The sequence below is a fragment of the Lissotriton helveticus genome, chromosome 2_1, assembly GCF_964261635.1.
Source record: "Lissotriton helveticus chromosome 2_1, aLisHel1.1, whole genome shotgun sequence".
Classification (NCBI taxonomy): domain Eukaryota; kingdom Metazoa; phylum Chordata; class Amphibia; order Caudata; family Salamandridae; genus Lissotriton; species Lissotriton helveticus.
In genome coordinates, this window is record NC_136059.1 from 343977575 (window position 1) to 344001826 (window position 24252).

General features: G+C 41.5%; 1 protein-coding gene across 2 annotated transcripts in view; it reads left to right on the forward strand.

The window, feature by feature from the left end:
* Positions 1-24252, forward strand: part of SPEF2 (sperm flagellar and cilia associated 2) — a 1151963-nt gene that overhangs the window by 851576 nt on the left and 276135 nt on the right. For both annotated transcript variants that reach the window (XM_078674939.1, XM_078674940.1), the window contains exon 27: positions 22678-22816. In XM_078674939.1, coding sequence (XP_078531065.1) covers positions 22678-22816 — 139 coding nt within the window. The remainder of the gene's footprint in view (positions 1-22677; positions 22817-24252) is intronic.

Genomic DNA, 24252 nt, shown 5'->3' on the forward strand with positions numbered 1-24252 from the left:
CTGCAGCTATCAAAAGCACAGAAATGGTGTAATTCTTCACACATATTTCTCATGTCACCCAATCAAAACTCTTCCCTCACTTTTTTTCAAATGAAAACCCTTCCCCCTCTGCCCTTTCTGCCTATTTTCCATAGCAACCAGCTCTTGGAGAAACTCTGGTGTTTGCAAATTCACACAACAATGTTGCAATTGAACTCTGAACTCTCAGTGCACCTGCATATCCAGTGCTTTCTTTCATTTAATGATTTTTTATTGACCACTCAAAATACATCTTTCAAACAACACATCTGTGCACCCTAACTTTCTGTTTTCATCAATCAAAATCCACCAATCACTGTTACTACTTCATGAACACAGAAACTCCACAGTTTTTTTCATTTCAAACTCACATTTTTTCAACTGCCATTTCATTGCCACACTTCATCTGACTGCAGGAGAACCTTCTCTCACCATGTTTTCTGTCTGGATTGTTGGTCATAGTTATATTCACTGGGCTCAAAGGTACGTTGAAAGCAGGAATTTACCTAACCTCAATTTACAAGATGTGGAAATTAAGTGGTTTGGCCACAGAGGATTAAAATGTCACCAATTGATACCATTGGTGAAAACCTTTATGCATTTGCCAAAACCTGACCTGTTAATTGTGCACTGTGGAGGTAATGACTTGGGCACTTTGACTGGTGTAGGTCTGGAAATGCTTTTAAAGGACACCTTTGAGCAATTAATGGCACTTTTTCCTCAGACTGCCTTGGTATATTCAAATATATGCCAAAGACAGAAATGGAGGTGGTCAAACCAATTTTGTCCACAAATTGAGAAGTCGAGGAAGCATGTAAACAAATCTGTTTCAGCTTACATGAGAGACCATGGAATGGGCTCCCTGTACAACAATAACTTGCGTTACTACATGCAAGATATCTACAGAGGAGATGGAGTTCACTTCTCAGATGAGGGCAACAGAGTTTTCACTCTGAATTTAAAAATGTGCATTGGTACCTACTTATAAGTACCAAAATGTACCATAAACCCAAAAGCTCTTCTCAGAGCTACCCTACATCTAATCACTCACAATTATTATTTTACTCTAACTTTTTTCACTAATTTTCAACAAAGTACACTCCCTGGGGCGCTACCCGGTACGCGTACCGGGAGCTAACCTCGCGAAATTTTTTAAAAAAATGTTTTTTTTTCGCACATATAAACCTCCTCAGCCACCCTCAGAAAACCTAGGGGGTCAAGATAAGTCTACCGTGCCCCCTTCTACCCATTCTGAACATTATTTGCCCTCCATCTTGTATCTTAATTCGACCGAAACACAAAATGGTGTACTCCCGGAACGCTTAAGGTACGCGAACCGGGGCGCTCAACGGTTCGCGTACCGGGTCGCTCCCTGGGAAGCGCACCATCAAAAAAGGTGGGAAAGTAGTTTACAGAAAAGCCACTGGAGACAATTTCACCAAATATAGATTAGCTCATACTACATACCAATCCCTACCATTTTCACAAATTTGATTGGAATTCCATTTAGCCATTTAGCCTGTAGACCTCTCTAAATACCGTGAGGTAAATTACTTCACAAAACACATCTGAAATGTTGGAATTGACAACCAATTAAAATGTTACTTTCATTTTCTACTTTTTTTACCTCACATTTGATTGGTTATGTACCCGAATATATATAAAGGAAGAGAAGGAAACACAGCCATTTTGACTACTACTTCCTGGTGTACATTTCAATAGGATTTTCATTAATAACTTCAACTTCTTTTTAAAGGTAAGTTGTTATTTTTAAAACTGAAGTATATTCTGCACTTTAAGTTAATATGGCAAACTTTTTCTGTTAGTTATATACTATCCCTCTGTAGTACTTATAAATTTAGATACACTTTTTTATATTCCTACTTCCACTCTGATACTATACACTGCCCAAAGATAAATTCTCTGTTAAAAACTGCCTATCTAAAATTAATCCCAACAGTGCCCTACCTCTACTAATATATATTTTTTTTATGCAAATTTCAGGAAAAATGGAAAGTGAACAAAACATTTCATTTGAAATTGTCCTTCCAGAGTCCAACACAGAAATCATTGATCCAAATGAGATTGAATTTATGGATGAAACTTGGGACCAAGAACTACTGCAATGTGTACAAGCAGTAGATAACCTCCTTGCAAATGAGGACATTTTACAACCTCAGAGACTACAATCTATATTCCATGATTATGAAATTTCTGACAATGAAATGTTAGAAAGTTTAATAAATTATGAAACACAATAAAAAAAGCTTAAAAAAAAAAAAATAATAATCAACAAAACCAACAATCAATTAACATACAGCATTTGAAAAGTCTATCATTCATTTTTCATTGTGATACGCTCCCCAGAACGCTTCCCGGTTCGCGTACCGGGCGCTAACCACGAAAAAAAACAAAAAAAAAATTATTTTTTTTTGCTTAGCGGGGCCCCTTTAAAGCCTCCACATCAAACCTAGGGGGTCAGGGAGGATCTACTATGCCCCCTTATGGTCATTTGCCCCTTCGCTTTTGCCTCCTCTTGTCTCTCGATCCTACCGAGAGACAAGATGGCGGCCGCTCCGGACTGTTTAGAATGTTGACAGACACCGGAGAGCCAATCAACTTCGCTACGCGAAGTTCCGTTACGCGTCAAGTACGCGTACCGGGGCGCTGCCTGGTCCGCGCTTACAGATATATATCTTTTTTTGAACGTTATTTTCTCAAAATCCACTGCAGCACTTTTATTGAGACCTACAAAAGGCACATCGGGCTACCAGTCCCTACAATTTTGCCAAGTTTCGTGCAAATCCATTCAGCCGTTCGGGCTAAAAGTGAGGCTAACCGCCCTATGGAAAACTCAATGTTAAAAACACGTTTTGGGACCCCCCTTTTTTCTCGGCCCCCCCTGGACCAACTCCCCCCAAATTTCCAGGGGCTGCTCAGAAACAAAATGTGCCATTTTCCTGAACATTTCAGCCAATTCCGTCCACAAACGCCAAAGTTATTAGACATAGAATTTTCAAAAAACCCATAGGGAAAAAATCCTAACTATATATACCTACTGGCGACCGCCAGTAGGTAATATATATATTCACTGAAAAAACCATAGGTTATAGACCATATATAGTTAGGAATTAGCATTTAAAAAACCTTATTTTACTCACACAAAACCATTGAAATTCCATATATAGTTAGTTGCACTAAGTATATATCGCGCACCCGCAATCCACTGCTGATCATGTCACATATTACATCATTCATGACATGGTCAGTGACATCACTGATGACATCACTGATGACATCTCAAATGACATCACTGATGACATCACTGATGACATCACTGATGATAACATCCAGTGACTGTATTTTTCTGTAAAGTTAAAATATGTCTTGAGTGGATGTATAAGTGTCTGGATGAAGGATTTAGTAGGTGCATGACTGACTGTATGAGTGAGTGATTAAATGTGTCTCACTGAATGCATGGGTTAGTGACTAAACTGTCTTAATTTGTGCATCATTATGTCTGTTGTTCTGTAAACTGCTGCATGTGTTGATCATTAGCTATACGAGAGGCTATATGTGTTATTAATTGGTTGCCCAAGTATTTCTATGGGAGATTGAGTTTGTGTGGGGGTGGCTGGAAGGTGTGAGACTCTATGCATAGATGTGTGAGCAGTTTATTCACTAGGTGTATGAGTTCAAGAGTGCATGTGGAAACAGCTACATGGGCAGTTGACTGTGTGCATGAGTGTATTGATGAGTGAATGGATATCTCAATGCTACATGTCATAGTAAGTACATATGTAAAACACAGTACATGTGAGAGTTGGCATATATAAATAACTGTGCATGAGAGCCACTGAATGAGTGAGTGGTTGTATCGATCATTGTGAACTTGTATCAGGGATTGTATAAGAGAGTAAATATGTGTTAGTATATGTTTCAATAAGTAAGGTGTGTTTAACTGTATAGTTGAAGAAATGGAGGTGAGATTGTTTCTTTGCATGACTGACTGGGTGTGTGAGTAACTCCATGGATGAGTGGCAGTGTGTGAGTGTCTGTATACACTGAGTGTATCTAAGGTTATATTAGAGTCTGAAGAGGTTTATCGTATTAGCACAAGAATGATGTCAAATGAGATGTCATCAGTGATGTCATCAGTGATGTCATTTGAGATGTCATCAGTGATGTCATCAGTGATGTCACTGACCATGTCATGAATGATGTAATATGTGACATGATCAGCAGTGGATTGCGGGTGCGCGATATATACTTAGTGCAACTAACTATATATGGAATTTCAATGGTTTTGTGTGAGTAAAATAAGGTTTTTTAAATGCTAATTCCTAACTATATATGGTCTATAACCTATGGTTTTTTCAGTGAATTTTCAAGGTTTTGTAAATGCTAATTCCTAACTATATATGGTCTATAACCTATGGTTTTTTCAGTGAATTTTCAAGGTTTTGTAAATGCTAATTCCTAACTATATATGGTCTATAACCTATGGTTTTTTCTGTGAATTTCATTGGTTTTTTAACAGCTAATATCTGTAGCTGTAAAATGTATTCTTCTTTAAATCCAAAAATATATTTTATATGTTTATGAATAATTTTTTTTTTAAATATTTTTTTTTCTTCGTTCCCGCTTCGCGAATCGGGAAGCTTCCCGTTAGCTGACCTTGATGCCGCGAAATAGACCGCGAGCCGGTAAACGTTTCTTTACCGCAAGTGCCGCGTTAGAAAACAACATCGTGACGCCTCCCGTCCGCATGACGTTTCACGTTGTCGCGTGATACGTCATATGACGTGCTACGTTAGCGAACTGGTACGCGAAGCGAGTCGCAAAGCGCAGGTTTCTGGAAGCAAACCGGGAGGCCCTGCAAAGCGCTTAACGTAAACACAGCAAGTCATGTGACTTGGTAATAACACTTTTCATTGGTTCATTTCACTTTTGGTTTCCTAATGATGTAAGACTAGGTCATATAATCTAAAATGAACACTTTTGATTGGTTGAGAACTCTTGTTTTTCCCAAATGATGAAAATCCCTCCTTCTTTCCTCACTCTGACTTTCATCATTGTGAGAGAAAGACCCTTTGTGATCACTGAGCAATGGCTTCTTTAGTAGCTTCAGCTGGTGCTTCCCCACCACCTCCACCACATCCAAGGAAGAGTGGACCACCTGCTCAAGTTCTAATTCAACAAGAAGAAGAAGAAGAGGAACAGGAGGACGAGCACGAAGAGAGGCAGTTTTTGCCTGAGCAGCCCAGGACGTCTCACCGGAAAGAAAACTTCATTTGGCAATTTTTTAAAATTCCCAAAGGTCAGAAAAAAGTAAATGCAAGATACGTAACTTGCCTTATATGTCAAGATAGACTGTCCAGAGGGACCGACAAAAAATACAGTTTCGGAAACTACACAATGCATCGCCATATGACTAGGTGGCATCCTAACAACTACAGTGCTGCACAGTTTCGGAACGACCTAGATAATCTCCCTATTATGGCCAGAAGATCTGTTGTACCGGAAGTAACGGGACCAGAGGGCAGGGAGATGGTGCCAAATATACAAATGAGATTTGGTGATGTAAAACACATCTGCGCATTTTGCGATGGATTCATTTCCTACGGAGAAAAAAGCATCACTCTGATCAACAGAGCTATTGACTATCATATGCAAGTTTGTCCGAAACGCCCAAAATAATAAATACTTCTTTTTTTTGTTTTGTTGCTCCTGTTGAGCCCTTTACAATGAATCGTTTTCATTGCCCCCTCCAAGAAAAACCCAAAAAAATATAAAACTGTTCCGAAAAATTCAAAAACAGTAAAAAAATGTTCAGAAAAATAAAAAAAAAAGTTCTTTTCAGAACTACCTCCCCGTTATTAAAAAATTGGTACAATATTTGGAATTGTGCCAACCTCTATTTCTCTTAGTTCGCTTCCTAGTTCGCTCGCTGGTACGCGAACCGGAAGCGAACCAAAAACAGTAAGTATAAGGGAAGGAAACAGACACTTATGTTAAAAGAAACACAGCTATAAGGGAGTAAACTAGAGATACCATTACCCGTAATCCACTGCTGATGATGTCACATATTACATCATTCATGACATGCTCAGTGACATCATCAGCAGAGGATTGCGGGTTTTTTGGCAACATGCCTTATCCACGGTTTAATAACGCTGCCTTTTGCTTTATATAAGTTTTCAAATTGTATGAAATATATACCAATAGGTCGTTATGAACCTTTAGGTAGTGCTTTTCTTCATGAGGTCTGGTCGCTTCCATACACATACAGATGTTTCAAAGATGATCAAGAAGTTTATCTGAATGGAGAGGAATGCACTGAGACGCCAGATCATTCACTAATGTGTAGGCACATACAGTTACACGGTTCATGCAACAAACACCGACCAAATATGGCTTGCGTGTTGCAAGGCACGCCAGTTCCTGCTATCATCCCCACGTTCAAGTTGTTGGAAAATGGTAGTTATTTGATGCTCAATAATGAAGATTGTTCTGAGTTAATTAAAAGTATTCCTTTTATCGTAACAGTAAGTGAACGGGTTATTTGCTGCAGAAATGTTCTATTTCCTCCCACACATGAACATAGGGAGTTTTCAATCTGGCCACAAATACCAACCTTGGGACACTTTTTAACGGCATGGCAAGAATAAGAGCTCTTTTGTCTCAGAGAGAGGTGGCCTTGAGTTCGGCCCGTGAAACTTTCGTACTTCACATAGCGAACACCCATACAGAGGTGCACACCCTTTTCAATTAAGATTTGCCTTTCAATTTCAGCAACATGTTTCCGACTATCTTTAACGCATCCTCCACAAAGTCCCTGGCACACTTTTTTAAAGTTGTTACCAGTGGTCTCGTGACTTCATTTGAGAAAATCTTTGGAGTCATCCCTGCTTCCTTTCATTGTATTTTCTGCACTCTGGTTCGTAGATTGGCATTTTTACTTGCATTACCAGCGGACGCTCTTGTGCTTTTTTACATTTTTAAATATGGATGTCCCTCCTATGCAACCTCCGACCCTGCAGCTGCTGACACTGTTCCGCAATCGCATGCTAGAATATTATGGCACAATGCCGTTGGCGATATTAAGCACGGCATACGGATTATCTTTTCGGTTCTCCTACTTCACCTGTGTCCAGCCTGTATTTCACTGCCTGACCTGTGATTTCGATTGGGCCATTGATTTGTGTCTCTGCGGACCGGTTTCTCCTGACGTCGACTTTAATCAGCTGATGACTCCTATCATTACTCACGAGTTGGTTTGTCCTGGCGAAAGGATTATGGCTGTGGCATTGATGCATGGACTACTTGGTCCCTGGAATTTACTGGCGGCAGCACAGTCTTTCTTGGAACAGAGCTTTCTTGAAAACCCACCGAGCTGTCCTCTGATGGTGATAGAGGATCCGGTGCTGGGAGAGCACGTATGTTCTTTTCCGCTTTTAAATTGGATGGCTGAACTGTTTTCGGATGAAGACGGTGACTTCCTATTGGAGGCTGTTGCAGCTTATTTTGCATACACAGTTATGTCATAGACCTTTTTCATGTTTGATATGCTGAGTACTAGCATTTCATTGACAATTCATTGACTTATTTGTCAAGTTTTTATTATTTACCTTGCCTATTGGCTTAAGACTCGATAAAGTACTTGGCTGTTTTATTTTTCTTTAGCATTAAATTTTCCTAGTTTTTAATGCTTTACCTTGCGGACCGTCCACATATAAACTTGCAATCTGCTCTCATGAGATGGCACTTCTATTATCTTATTCAGTTCGTTTCCGGATCATGAGGAGGTGTCATCTAGGTCCTGGATATCTTTACACCGTGTTAAGTTAGCATGGGCTCATTACCGGTTTAAACGCCATTTTTCCTTTTTTGCAACTTCTGCACACGACACTTAGTTGTTGCTTTAGCTTTCCACCTAGTAGTTCATCGTGGTTTACATGAGAATAATATGTTATTGGTCTACTATCTGCTTTACTTGTTAAACTATATCTGTACAGCGAGTGCTAAAGTTTCAAGAACAACACGATACAGAATTGTTATGAGGTCTGATCTCCACGACTTCATACTCATAACATAAGTGCAACTTCTGCCAATTCTGGGCATGAGGCGGGTTTTATATTGCTTTGCCGAACACACATACACAACAGTTGATGCGGTTCACATGAAGAGAGAGCTGGTGTATGCTGATGTGATTCCTTCAAATCTAAGACACTAAAGTATGGGCACGCCCTAAACCAACACAAAGAGACCTTCTTAGCAAATAATATAATATGTGTATTAGGGAGGGTGAGATATAAGCAGCCGCGGGCCGTGGAGGGAGTTACGATGGGGCAGGGAGGCGGGGAGGGGGAGAAGCAGGGTGGAGCCCTCTCTACCTTGCCCCTCCCCCTCCCCGCCTCCCTGCCCCACCGTAACTCCCTCCACGGCCCGCGGCTGCTTATAAGTGTTGCTAACTCTTATTCATTTACAGCATGTTAACATACTGTCACCATTCGCTTTTTATGTACTAGTAACTATGCTGGTAATTTTGCTACTGATAATATGTGTACTTGTATTCTCCACCCTGCTTCTCCCCCTCCCCGCCTCCCTGCCTCACCGTAACTCCCTCCACGGCCCGCGGCTGCTTATAAGTGTTGCTAACTCTTATTCATTTACAGCATGTTAACATACTATCACCATTCACTTTTTATGTACTAGTAACTATGCTGGTAATTTTGCTACTGATAATATGTGTACTTTTATTATCTAAGGTACTACGCCTGAGAAGACGGCATTAGTAAATAAACATTTCAAATACACATCTGTTCTTCTTAACTCCATGTTCTGGTTTCTAAGAAATCTATAACGACCGACTGTTCATGAGTTCCACGTATCCTGAGGTACTATAAGTTCATATTCTGGATTGTCTAAACATTGAGAGTTTGTTATATCCAATGTGACACTGTACCTAGCTTGCTAAGGAGTTTTTGATTACTAACGTGAGTTTTGGGACACCCTAATTCGCCGAGGTTCCAATCCTCTGTCCACAGTTCTGTGTGAGAACAGAAACCCTGCGACAGGGGCACCCCCGACCCTTGCTGGAGCTTCATCACACTTGCGATACAACTCCAGCAATGCATTCGCCGAGGTTCCAATCCTCTGTCCACAGTTCTGTGTGAGAACAGAAACCCTGCGACAGGGGCACCCCCGACCCTTGCTGGAGCTTCATCACACTTGCGATACAACTCCAGCAATGCGCCACCTTTACGGCACAGATACATCACGCATCTGTGCTGTTTTTGCCCCATGATGCGCCGCATTGTAAATGCAGCACACCATAGGTGACGGAACAGCGGCACAAAATGACTAACACATCCCTGGTGATGCGCCAGTCATCATAAATGTATCCCTATGCTTCTTATCTTGTTAGAGATGAACCGCCATATGTATCATCAAAGTTATTTGCATTTCCTAAATAGCGAACTTTAAGGAATAAATAGCGATTCTTTACCATTCCTAGTTTGCGATGAGCTATTTGCTAATTAGCCGAATGTAGCCCAATGAAGCCCAATGTAGCCCAAAGATGGCCGCCAGACACACAAAAAAACAAATGTAGCCCAAATATCAGCCAGATGTAGCCCAACTATAGCCCAGTGACAGAATGACCAATCAGCTTCGCAAACCTCCGTTACGCGAAGCGGAGCGCTGTTACAGATATATATCTTTTTTTGAACGTTAATTTCTCAAAATCCACTGGAGCACATATATTGAGACCTAGCAAAGGCACATCGGGCTACCAGTCCCTAATATTTTGCCAAGTTTCGTGCAAATCCATTCAGCCGTTCAATTATTATTATTATTATTTTTTTTGGCCCCGCGGGGCCCTTTTAAAACCTCCACATCAAACCTAGGGGGTCAGCGAGGATCTACTATGCCCCCTTATAGTTATTTCCCCCTTTGTTTTGACCTCCTCTTGTCTCTCGATCCTACCGAGAGACAAGATGGCGGCCGCTACGGACTGTTTGGAATGTTGACAGACGCCGGAGAACCAATCAGCTTCGCTTCACAAAGCTCCGTTGCGCGAAAAGTCCGCGAACCAGTGCGCTGCCCGGTCCGCTGTTACAGATATATATCTTTTTTTAAACGTTAATTTCTCAAAATCCACTGGAGCACATATATTGAGACCTACAAAAGGCACATCGGGCTACCAGTCCCTACAATTTTGCCAAGTTTCGTGCAAATCCATTCAGCCGTTCGGGCTAAAAGTGAGGCCAACCGCCCTATGGAAAACTCAATGTTAAAAACACGTTTTGGGACCCCCCTTTTTTCTCGGCCCCCACTGGACGAACCCCCCCCAAATTTTCAAGGGCTGCTCAGAAACAAAATGTGCCATTTTCCTGAAAATTTCAGCCAATTCCGTCCACAAACGCCAAAGTTATTAGACATAGAATTTTCAAAAAACCCATAGAGAAAAAATCCTAACTATATATACCTACTGGCGACCGCCAGTAGGTAATATATATATATATACGTATATATATATATATATATATATATATAAATATATATATATGCATTTATATATGTTTATATATGGGTTGAGAGGGGTCTGCTAAGCTTATGCACTGTTTGTTTCATGTTTAAGTGCTCCGAGTTCTTCTCTATGTATATATGTATAGGGTAGTTCTCTGTGTTTTTTGGGAATTTGTATCCCATGGAGTCATGGTGTATACAATGTGACCCTTTAATGATCTTAGGTACAAAGACCCTCTTGATATGCTTGGCCTAATATGTTCTGTAGGGTACTCCACCAGGGTGTCAATCCTAAGATTCCTTCTGGTATTTTCCACAGAAAGTACCTATATCCCACATTGTTATTATGTGGCTTCATTTTTCACTCTGGTACGGGCCTTGTGTTTGCATGATAGATGAGGTGATAGATGAGGTTCTTTACGTCTGTTGGAGGTAGAACATTATTAGCAAACACTTGACTTGTAAAGTTTTATGGCAATATGTTGCTGTTCAGGCTCTGTCTTATGGTCAGTGTTGTTCAACATGTTCATGTTCTCTCAGCATTATCGGTTGCTGATTTTCCTGATGTGATAGCAAATGGAAGTCTTACGGGGGTAAGAACTATCTCAGAGGACTCTTGGTGCACAAAAAGTGCGTAGAAACAAATTAATTGAAATGGACGTAGTCGTGTCTCCAAATCTTTTCAATAAAGTTTAATTGTCAAAGTACTTCAAAAGTATCCCAGAAAACATATTGACTTCATATGTTGTTCATTTCGACTTAACACAGAAGAAAAGACGTAAGGTCCATGTGACATTCTTCTCAAGGTAACTTAACAACCCCAATGCATTTTGTGCTAAAAATAGCACTTCTTCAGGGGGATAGTATATCTAGAGGGAAACAAAAGTAAATGCGATATAGTTCGCCGAAAAACAGGAAGTGATACAAAGTATCTCACAAAATACATCTACAAAACGTGTTGTCAAAAAATGCGAGGCTCGAGGGGTATAGAATGGTGCCGATATATCGAAATGAAATGTGCAAAAACGAAAACGAAGAAATTGCCATGCTCAAAAAGAAGAAGTGTTGAATAAAGATAAAGGGAATGTGATACAGTCACCAGAGTGTACTGAAGATAACATGCTGAAAAAATAAGTGCAAGCCAGGAGTATTACGTGTAAATAAACGTAAAAAGATTGTCCATATAGGTTAAGTGCGAACACAGAAAATGAAAACATGCTCATGCGGAATAAAAAGTCACCACGTTAATCCGTTGTGTAAATAGCTTACCGAGTACCGAGAAGGTAACGGGTAAAGTAGGTAAACCGCATCCAGTGTAGCCGAGCCATAACCCGGAAGACGCCATGCATGCGCAGAGGTGCTCAATAAAGGGAAAAAAAACGTAACCAAAGAAATAGGACTATATACGATATGAAAATGTAAACAGAAAACGTAATCAAGCTCACTAAGGGGAGCATAATGAAGGGTGGGTAAATGAATACAGAATAGTAAAAGAATAAAACATAGAATACAGGAACAGAATAGACCAAAGGTTTAGAAAATAAAAATAGAAACATCTAAACAGTATGTAGAAATTCGTAACCAAGATAGAGTCACACAATCTGTAATGAATAAGGAAGGGAGAAAGGTGGATAAAAAAGAACCAGAAGGAAAAGAAAAAGAAAAACAGTGAGATTTAAGTAAATTACAGGCATGAGAGAGAACAAAGTGCTACTGTAAACACATTATTATAGATGACAACTAAGTTCAATTCTGTCACTAAGCCCCTTCGGTTGTAGGGCTTGTAGAAAATAAATCCAATGAAGTTCACGCTGTAGTAGCAATGTGCTGTTGTCTTTGTTGGGTAATTTTTTCACAACTTCCAAAACAAGAAAACGTATTTGACTTGGATTATGGGATTGTGCCACAAAATGCGCCGCAATACATGACTTTAAATTCTTGGTGCGAATATTGCTCCGGTGTTCTGTGAGTCGAGTTTTGATCTTTCGTTCAGTTTTACCCACATACGGGAGACCGCACGGGCATTTTAACATGTATATCAGGTTCGTGGAATCACAAGTTGCATTCACTTGGAGATGAATGGGGGTGCCTTTCGTGGGATGACATAGGGTATTACCAGGTATGATACTGTTGCAGTGTCCACAGTTCAAACAAGGTATGGTTCCTTTAAAAACAGGCAAAATGGGCGATGTGGGTTGTTTCAGAAGAGTTTGTAAATTGTTAGAGCATTGATATGCAAAAATAGGAAATTTTTCGAAAATGTTGTTGAAGTCTTTCTCCAATTGAAGCATTGGCCAGTGTTTGCGAATTATTTCTTTGATTTTTTTGGATTGTGTTGAGTACTTGGATATAAAGACATGACGATTTTCATCTTCTTGAGTGGTGTTTTTGGGTTTGAGTGGGTCTGTTCTATTAAGGCTCATGGTCCGTTGTTCTGCAGTTTTTGTAATTCGTGTGGGGTAACCTCGTTGGTGGAATTTAGAGATGATTTTTTCGCTATCTTGGGCATATAGTTCAGGTGTAGAAGCAATCCGTTTGGCACGTAGCAGTTGTGAGTATGGTAGGTGACGTTTCAGACTGGGTTGGTGAAAGCTTTGATAATGAAGGTAGTTGTTCCGGTCAGTTTCTTTCGTATATATAGATGTGATGAGTTGGTTGTTGATCAATTTAATTTGCACATCTAGAAAAGAAATTTCGGTTCTGCTGTGAGTGTAGGTGAATTGAATCCGGTCATTGATACTGTTCAAATTTTCAATGGCATTGTTCAATTGTATTTCATTACCTTTCCACACCAGGAAAATATCATCAATATATCGATGGTACGCACATAAGAATGGTTCCCAATTTTTGTGTTTCAAAATGTTTTGTTTTTCGAAGTGGTACATGAACAAATTGGCGTAGGCTGGAGCAGCACAGTTGCCCATGGCTACTCCAGATAATTGCAAATAGTATTGGTTCTTGGGAGATTGAAAATAACTGTGATGCAGAGTAAACTGCATAAGTTCCAGAATAAAAATTTGTAAGGCCGTGGGTTTGTAGGTTTGTAACAAGGCTGATTCCAAGGCTTTCAAGGCCCAAATCATGTGGAATCGAAGTGTAGAGTGCACTGACATCTATGGTGGTTAGAATGACAGGTTGGTCAGGTGTGATGTGAATTTCATGGAGTTTTCTCAGAAAATCAGTTGTATCTTGAATGTATGTTGACATTGATTTAAAGTCATGTATTGCGGCGCATTTTGTGGCACAATCCCATAATCCAAGTCAAATACGTTTTCTTGTTTTGGAAGTTGTGAAAAAATTACCCAACAAAGACAACAGCAAATTGCTACTACAGCGTGAACTTCATTGGATTTATTTTCTACAAGCCCTACAACCGAAGGGGCTTAATGACAGAATTGAACTTAGTTGTCATCTATAATAATGTGTTTACAGTAGCACTTTGTTCTCTCTCATGCCTGTAATTTACTTAACTCTCACTGTTTTTCTTTTTCTTTTCCTTCTGGTTCTTTTTTATCCACCTTCTCCCTTCCTTATTCATTACAGATTGTGTGACTCTATCTTGGTTACGAATTTCTACATACCGTTTAGATGTTTCTATTTTTATTTTCTAAACTTTTGGTCTATTCTGTTCCTGTATTCTATGTTTTATTCTTTTACTTTTCTGTATTCATTTACCCACCCTTCATTATTCTCCCCTTAGTGAGCTTGATTACGTTTTCTGTTTACATTTTCACATCGTATATAGTCCTATTTCTTTGGTTACGTTTTTTTCCCTTTATTGAGCGCCTCTGCGCATGCGTGGCGTCTTCCGGGTTATGGCTCGGCTACACTGGATGCGGTTTACCTACTTTACCCGTTACCTTCTCGGTACTCCGTAAGCTATTTACACAACGGATTAACGTGGTGACTTTTTATTCCGCATGAGCATGTTTTCATTGTCTGTGTCCGCACTTAACCTATATGGACAATCTTTTTACGTTTATTTACACGTAATACTCCTGGCTTGCACTTATTTTTTCAGCATGTTATCTTCAGTACACTCTGGTGACTGTATCACATTCCCTTTATCTTTATTCAACACTTCTTCTTTTTGAGCATGGCAATTTCTTCGTTTTCGTTTTCGCACATTTCATTTCGATATATCGGCACCATTCTATACCCCTCGAGCCTCGCATTTTTTGACAACACGTTTTGTAGATGTATTTTGTGAGATACTTTGTATCACTTCCTGTTTTTCGGCGAACTATATCGCATTTACTTTTGTTTCCCTCTAGATATACTATCCCCCTGAAGAAGTGCTATTTTTAGCACGAAATGCATTGAGGTTGTTAAGTTACCTTGAGAAGAATGTCACATGGACCTTACGTCTTTTCTTCTGTGTAAAGTCGAAATGAACAACATATGAAGTCAATATGTTTTCTGGGATACTTTTGAAGTACTTTGACAATTAAACTTTATTGAAAAGATTTGGAGACACGACTACGTCCATTTCAATTAATTTGTTTCTACGCACTTTTTGTGCACCAAGAGTCCTCTGAGATAGTTCTTACCCCCGTAAGACTTCCATTTGCTGTTAGTCCTTTTGCACCTTATGGAACCAGAAGGTGATCTCTCAGAGTACCTAAGAAATATTTAACTTTGTGTTACCACCAAGCCTTGGTATTACCTTGGAGTGCAGCGGTTATTCCTACATTTTCCTGATGTGATGTTAGGTTACTGTAGGCCTTTAGGCAGATATAGTATCTTAAGTGATTCTACTCCTTCTATTGGAAAAGGTTGCTTGAGAACATTCCCCTCTATGGTGTACTATTTCTTTTCTACCTAGAAATAATGTAGGTTGGTCCTTGAGGGGGAGGCGCGGAAGTTCGTCGTTCTAGTTTTTGTAGAAGACTGTTTTACCTGATGTTTAGGAATATTGCTCTCTTACAGAGCGATTCCTTTCATTATCTACCTGCCTAAAGTTGCTGAGAGACAACTCTTTGCCTTATTTTCTGCCTTTTCATGCTGTAGGTTTGGTTCTCGCTTGGCGAAGTGTGGTTTCAAGAGAGTTAGGCACATTAATATTTGTTTTTTCCAGCTTTTACTAGTCCATCAATGATGGTCTCTATTTATCTTGTGCAGACCTTTGTGTTGGATAGGCTATCAATATTTATTTTACTTCTCAATATCTTATTCGATGTTATGCTGACATGGTTTAATGATGGTCTTTTAGGCAACTTACATTACTCTGATGGGTTGGATGCTGTTTCGTTTCTAAGGGTATGAATTCGCTATGGTCACATACTGTTATGTCACTGTTGCCTGCAAGTTATTTCTCTTTCAGCTATCTTTTAAACAAATGTATTTTGTTGATACATAGGCATTTGAATATTTTACTTGTATGTGTCCATTTCTATCTGTATTTTTGTATATATGAGATTTTCTAGAGGTCCTTATACATCTCTAGTTCTTTTTTATATGGAAGGACTGCTTCTACGTCAATATAAGGCTAATATTGTCTTTGACTTTTCTTTTAAATGAACATGTGTTTTCTCCATAGAGGATGGATTTTACAGGTGTGGGTCAGTGGCACAGCTGGCTGTTCTGGGTTCATAAATTTGAATATGCTGTTCGGATTTGAACATATAATCATGTAGTTGAAGACAAAGTCTTATTGGCATGGGTGATATCTTCTCCATTTGTTTATTGCCTTAACATTTTTGTTACTGTCAAAGAGAGATCTTAAAACGGTCTTGTCTTTCTGAAATGGCTATGTTATTCCCATGGTTTAAGAGTCTTGCGACATTATTTACCTATGGCTCCTTCAATGGGACTCTAAAGGGCAGGGTGTGTATATGCACACCTGCATTATTCTAAAATTTCCGGTCACCTCCCTCTCTCTTATTTTGGACCGGCTTGCTCTTAGTAAGGAACTTTTCATGTTGATTGTTCACAGACCCTCCTCAGGTACGGCTTTGGCATTTGATTCTATAGTAAGGAATCAGCGGCTAGATGTCTCTATCAGATGAGAAAGTTACTTACCTTTTGTAACGCATTATCTGGTAGAGACAGAATCTAGCTGCAGCTTCCTTAACGACTCACCCATCCTTTCCACGCTGGGAACGGAGTCCTTTTGGGTCTCAATTATTTTAGTATTATATCAACAACAAAAAATCTAAAAAGGTGAGGAAGAACCCCGTATTTATTACATATATTTATTTCATATATTGCAGTGTAGTTCCTATATTCCGAATAGGCTCTGTGCATTGGAATAATATATTCTATAGATTTGACATAGGACTTATGTCTACTAGGTCTCTATCGAATATACTAAACTTAATAGTGAATGCCAGCTAGCTCAGAGGTCACTAGAACCTTTCTCAAATTCACAAGAAGGGATTAGTTTCTGACAACCGCTTAAACTTGACAACTTTGTTTCCCAAGAATAAGAAATATATCTCTCTAGAGTTTGTGGAAACGATTAAATATTTTACTCAATCGAGCATGCTTCGTTTCAACAGAGGTGCAGAGAAATAGAGAGACAGGCGTTTTCAATGAAAGGATTTATTGAACAGTCTTCTTTCTCATGCAGGTAAAGGTAACTGCTACAATCGTAATGCAGGCTGCAAAGTATAATGCGTGCAGCGAGAATAGAATTATAAAATAATACTGTAAAAGCATTGTATGGTTTCTAAACCATATAAAAGTACATGCATAAATAACAATGGCTAAAAGTACTCAACTGGTGCTCCTAAAATACGCCTACCCCAATGTACCTTACCTAAGTCTTGTACGCGGGAGGGAGTAAGTATTTGTGTAGCATAGGTTTGGTTTTCTTTGCCAAGATTTCTCTACGGGTCTAATCAGCTCCATACCTTAGTTTAGAACGAAGGAGGTCTGGTATCTCTGTCTCGGGACTCGATTTCCCAACACCCTGCAAGGGGAGCTTGGAAACACTGGAGCTGGATTCTCAGCGAGAGAATGGACAGCTTCTCGATCAGTGCATCAGCTGGAGGGTTGGCTTCCTTCGGCACTTGCAGTAGCGAGCTGCGTCGAGCAAGTAGATAGTTGAACTGCTCCGAACCACCGTGTCTTGCTAGAGCAAGTGAAGGCATATTTATACCTTGAAGGTGCCTAGTTTGACGTAAAGTCGGGCATAATAACATCAGTAAAGAACCCCAAGGGAATAGTAGTTCTTTGTAAAGTACATGAGTTCTTGGACAAATTAATATTCAAGCAAGTGGAGGTCCCAGACTGCTTAAGCCGATTTTCCAAGAAATCATTGTGACGTTTTGGTATGGGTGGAAGTAGCCATGCCTGTTTTTGGACTGCATGGTCTATGTATAAATAAGGGTATGATTTCTATGCCTATATTAGGGCAATGTGAATTGTACCTATATAAGGGCATGAATCGGAAAAATTCGCTCGGATCCTAAAACGCCATACAACAATATAGGTTCTCTTTTGTCTCAAGGTTGTTGTTAGGATGTTCATAAACTGAATTATGGTTACTACTTTAATAGTTATTTGACACTTTGGTGTTTATTTATTTATTTTAAAAGTTTTATATAGCGCTAGCTTGACCCGGAGGTATCAGAGCACTTTACATGAGGAAGAACATTGTTTCTGAACATAGTTTTATAGTTACATCAGTTGCTGGAGCATAGTTACATGAATTACATGAATTACATGAGTTACTAAAGCATAGCATAGGCATAATGATAAACAAAGGAGGCAGGGGGAGAGAAATTCAGGGGAGAGAGCAGAGGAATAGGGGAGGTAGGCAAAGAATGAAGGAGGGAGGAGGTGGGGGAGGGGTAGTGGACACAGCATGGAGACGAGGAAGTAACAGTGTCTGAAATCCGGCTGGATAGGTGACCATTCCCAGTGGTAAAGGGATCATTTCCAGTCCTCCGTTATGTGTGATTTCCTTTATGCAGTGGACTCTCTTGGTGGGGTCTCTGAGACACCAGGGCATAAATGCTGGATCCCTCCCCAACAAGGGGACAGTAGTGCTTTGGCCATGGGCACACTCTGTAGAATGAAGGAGGGAAGAGGTGGGGGAGGAGATAGGAAACTCAGCGGAAACACAGTGTCCGACGTCCGGCTGGATAGGAGATGGCTCCCAGCGGTAAGGGGATCTTTCCCAGTCCTCCGCTTTGTGTGACTCCCTTGTCGCTGTGGACTCTCGCAGAGGGGTCTCTCAGACTCCAGGGCATAAATGCTGGATCCTTCCCCAACAAGGGGAGTAGGAGTGCTTTGGACAAGGGCACACTTGGAGGCCATTTTAGGGGCATGCAGGCTGGTAGAGAAAAAACCTAGGATAAACAAAGCAGGAAGGGGTGAAGAAATTCAGGGGAGAGAGGAGAGGAATAGGGGGGTAGACAAAGAATGAAGGAGGGAGGAGGTGGGGGAGGGGTAGGAGACACAGTGTGGAGACGAGGAAGTAATAGTGTCTGACATCCAGCTGGGTAGGTGACGGCTCCCAGCGTTAAAGGGATCATTTCCAGTCCTCCGTTATGTGTGATTTTCTAGTCGTGGTAGACACTCTCAGCAGGGTCTCTGAGACTCCAGGGCATAAATGCTGGATCCCTCTCCAACGAGGGGAGAGCAGTGTTTTGGCCACGTGCACACTCTGAAGAATGAAGGAGTGAAGAGGTGGGGGAGGGGGCAGGAAACCCAGCAGAAACACAGCGTCCGACGTCCGGCTGGTTAGGAGACGGCTCCCAGCGGTAAGGGAATCTTTCCCAGACCTCCGACTATGTGTGACTCCCTTGTTTCTGTGGACTCTCACAGAGGGTCTCTGAGACTCCAGGGCATAAATGCTGGATCCATCCCCAACAAGGGGAATAGGAAGTGCTTTGGACAAGGGCACACTTATTGAGGCAATTTTAGGGACAGAGGGCTGGTAGAGAAATACCCTCACTGTAGAAGGGGACAAGTGAGTTGGGTCATTGGTTCAGTAGCCTGGGAGACTGCTGGCCCTATGCAGCCAATGTTTATGGTAGTAAGTGAACATCAGATAATGAATATGTGTTTGGCGCCAATTTTGATCTACACTGTAGCAGCTAAAGAGCCGGATGGGGGATATGCTCGAGGTCTGGTCGAGGTCCGATTTTTGTCCAAGAGTAGTAGCTCATCTAGGAAATGGAGCACTGTAGCGGCCATCTTGGGGTCAGGCAAGAGATTTTGCCCCAGGGGTTCCATTTGGCCAATCCCCATTTTTATCTTTTCCCTTAGTATTCTCATGGGTCCTTACGGTATTCTAATCCAGGTGTCTGAAGGATTGCCTTAGTGTTGAGGGGTAGTCCTACCCTAGTGGTGCTGCATTGATTTGTTGCATAAGAGGCCAGTTCAGTGATATAGGCCTATTCTCGAATGTGGTGCGGAACAATTGTGTAAGGCCAAGGGCCTGGGGATGCATTTGATAATGGGATGCACTAACTTAATTGATCCGCAATTTTGTATTAGATGTAGAGTTGCCCCCTCTTCAATGCGCCACCGTCCTGGAGGTTTAGGTGACAGAGAGTGCTCAAAATAAATTCCCATAAATCAAAGTTGAAACAGCCGTTGAACAAAGAGGATTACCAGGTTTCAGTCAGCAGTTAGACTGAAAGGACTGCTCCTAATTTGCCCATGCTAAGGTTCACACAGTCCTCTTTCTATTTATGTGGGGAAAGACAGGTGAGGACTTCTTCTGTCTCTGGTATTTGGTAGTGGAAGCTTTAAAATGGTTGCTCATGCTCAGGGAAAGACAAAAGAAAAGAAAAGACAATGGTGCCCATCCGGATTGGTCCTACAGTGAATTATCACAAAATACACCAATTTATATTAGCTGCCTCAAAGTGTATTAACCGCATGCGTGCGGGCGGAATTCCGCTCGTACGCTGAGATTTTTAAAAGCGCACTTTACGTGACGAGCTGGGCTCGTCATCAGCGTGCGAGGAGGCTACCTCATGACGAGCCCAGCTCGTCATCAGCGTGGAAGGGGTTAAGCAACTCAATTTACCAGCACCAAGGCGTTATGCCAGACGTCCTCTGGGCCAGGCTGCAAACCAATCAGTCTTCGGAGGGGACAAGACCACCAGGGGATCCCGACCAGACTCCTGGTCGCAAACAATCAATGTCTCACAATATCAATAGTTTCAGCAAAGCAATACGGGCAAAGTAATGGTGCAGATCACACCAATTATCTAGAGGATCAGGAGAGATGGGGGAGAAGTACTATGGGAAGAACATGGACACTTGCACAACTAGTGCACGACCCACTCAGCTGGCAGAGCCTCGATTCCGGCATGTCACAGTAAACAGCAAGTAAGTTTCAAGCCTCCTGGATGTCAGCCTTCATCAGACAGCAAATCCCGCTAAACATCGAATAAAGAAACCCGATTAGTTCATGGATGTGACCACAAGTGGAGTTCAGAAAAGGAGCTCCTCCATATGGCACATCCAGAACAATTCAAAAAGGTAAAAGAGAGAAATGCAACTTAGCTTAATTTGCTGCTGAGTTTTCATCTTGGTGAACAGACAAAGAAGGCTTTTGTGTGAGAGGTCAGGTATGTATGTCCTTTTAGGGGACGAGGTAAAAGTTGTTGATAAATGTAAAGCGGTAAGATTGTAGTCTGTACCCTGGACATGAATCGCTTCCATAACGTCATGACAGTGACTAGGAGAAACCAGCTGATAATGTCCATCTTCTGCCAAACCAAACTAAATCATTTACTTCCCTTCCTCGCCCACCTCACCGCCCTTACCCCTCCTCCAGTCTCATTTGTCCTATATAACTTTCACCAAATACTTAGGCGCACAGTTTATGTCCAGCATGCATGACCTCCTCACTTACAGCTACCGTTACAACGTTTTTATTCCACAACATAGCAGGTGTCTGAGCAGTATTCTAAAGCGCTCAGCCACTTATAGTGACAATAACAAATTACCTACTCTACAGAAACATTCAATGACTGCTCCTGGTCACCCGCCTGCCATAACACTCCGGCATACTACTCTTTGGTTGTTATGCTCAATCACCGCCCATCCGGTCGCTGCATAACAGCCCCCACCACCCCACGTGCATGTTTCACTTCTTTTGAGTGACTAAGTTTACTTCTCTGGAACAACGGTTCCATCCAGCTGAGACCCACCATTCCCTCATAGATTGTAGACAGACCCTATACGTTCACCTCACAGAACTGGAAATCTCTGTGACTAGACCAGTCCCTCGTCCCCATAATGCTCCATCCATCCTTACAGTGACTAAACTCACTACCACTATCGGTAGCCCACTCCCCAAAACATGTATGTAAAGTCTTTGTTAATATCTCATAGCCTTTGTTTCATTTTTTCTTCTCTGTGGATGTAATATTTTCTCCATGTCTGCATTCTTATTACTCAGCTCCATGTATTGTCCATTATTCTCTGTGTAGCTGCACAGTTTCTATTGAGTATATGTATAGACTTGTTAATGTGTACAGTAGTTCTGTATGAAGGGCTTTCAAAATCAGTAAATGCATCTGCATGCCTCTTCAGACCCAGACATAGGAATGTATTGATTTATTATTTACGTATTATTGATATTTATATAACGCGGATCACTCAGCTCGACTAGTGCAATGCTTTAAAAATAGGCAACAAGTACAGCAAACAACATAACAAGGAACTGATACGGGACATCAGTACTAGATTGTGGTACTCCAGGGAAGACAGCTCGAAGGAAGAGGGGGTGTTAGCACTGCACATGTGACCTAGAAACTTGGGCCCGATGGCCTTATTCAGAGTTGGCTTATGCTCCAAAGAGTTGTTAGAGTGCCATTGATATCAGTGCAATTTTAATAAGACAGATGGGACACCCACAAAAAATGCAAATAAAAGTACAATGTTGACATATGTAACAAAATACTACCAGATCATTGAGACTTAGTCAATATAACGGGGAATAAAATCACTAAAGGTAAATGTTTCTGCCTTGCTCTTACTTCTAGTAATGGCAAAATAAACGTGAAATATTAAGCTGTGTATGAAGATTGAGGTTTGTTTGCTGCGAGTTCCTAATTTTCCAATTGTTCTACTGATTTTGAACTGATTCTCTGCATGCATTGTAAAGTGCTATGTCTGATCTGTTTGTTTGTCATGGGCTATCGTTTTCAACAGCGGCTGCTACAAAATCCAGAATTGAACTAATAAAATCAAAAGCACTAGCAGTTCTACAGGATTTGCTGGCAAAAGCAGACGATGCTTCCAAAGACATGGAAAAATGGCTCGGAGCGAGATATCTGGCTGAAATGGCAAGGTAATAGAGTAAATAGTAAGCAAAGGAAAGATATTCATGAACTGGTTTTATATGAATTAAAAATTGCATTCATGCCAGGTTTGTACTCATTTTTCTGCGGATGTTGGGATTTACCGCGCTCTTCTAGCACATTTTTGTCTTAGCATAATGTTTTTGCTTTCCATGTGATCATAGGTGCATGATGGTACCACGATATCATCAGAATGAAATATTGTACATTAAGTACCACCACATTGGAGTTAAAAATAGAAAATCTACATACATCCAATGGGATACTAATTGTGCATTCAAGGTTTTGGACATTATGGGTCATTTTCACAAACTGCAAGTTTTAATATGTAAATAGTACTACAGTAGTAGGTCTTACCTACTACAAAATGCAGTTCACAAACCTGTGTGCAGAAATCCCCGCTGCACCTCATTTTTCTATTTTGAGGTCTCGGCCACGAGTGCGGAGATCTCCCCACACATAGGTCAATGTATTAGTGGGAGGGACAGGGGAAATTGCTGGCAAAGTGGGGAACACATACACCTAAAGTGAGGTGCTCAGGATGGGGTAAGGAAGGGTTTAAGCCTGTGGTTCCCAAAGTGTGCGCCGCGGCGCTCTGGTGCGCCGTGATTAGAAGCCAGGGGCGCCGCGCCGCGGCGCAGGATGTGGGTCGTGGAAAATGCAGCCGCAATTCCTCCCCCTCCTTTGTGCTGCCAGGTAACTCTGCATCTCAATTAGTGATTGATGGAGAAAGCCTTTAATTCTCACACGTGGCAGACATTGCCCCAGGGCACACATCTCCCGGTGTTTTCTTCTCGCTCCTATCTGGACTGTTTCTCTGAGCCCGGTGCAGCAGCCTGTCCTGTTTCTCTGAGCCCCTATGTAGCTGACTGTCCTGCTTCTGGGACCCTGTGGAGCAGCCTGTTCTTTTCTGTACCCCGGTGGAGCAGGCTGTCCTTTTCTGTGAGCCCGATTGCGCTGCCTGTCCTGTTTCTCTGCCCCCAGTGCAGTTCTTTCTGTGAGTCCAGTAAAGCTGCCGGTCCTGTTTCTGTGCCCAGTGGAGCTGCCTGTCCTGTTTCTGTGAGCCCGGTTAAGCTGACTGTCCGGATTCTCTGTGAATGAGTCCAGTGCATGTCTTCCTGTCTTGTCAATCTGTGAGTCTCTGAGGCTGCTGTTGCCCTATTTGTCTGCAAGGAGAGCCTGTCCTGTCTGAATGCGCTGTGTCCACAGTAGGCAGAATGTCCCACTGCCATGTACCCACTTGCACTCTACCTATGGAGAGCATTGGGTGGGTGGGTGCAGGGTTATGTGACTGGTGGAGAGCGGTGGGTGGGTGGTGCAGGGTCAGGGGCCTGGTGGAGAGCGTTGGGTGGGAGGGTGCAGGGTTAGGGTCCTGGTGGAAAGTGTTGGGTGGGTGGGTGCAGGGCCAGGGGCCTGGTGGAGAGCG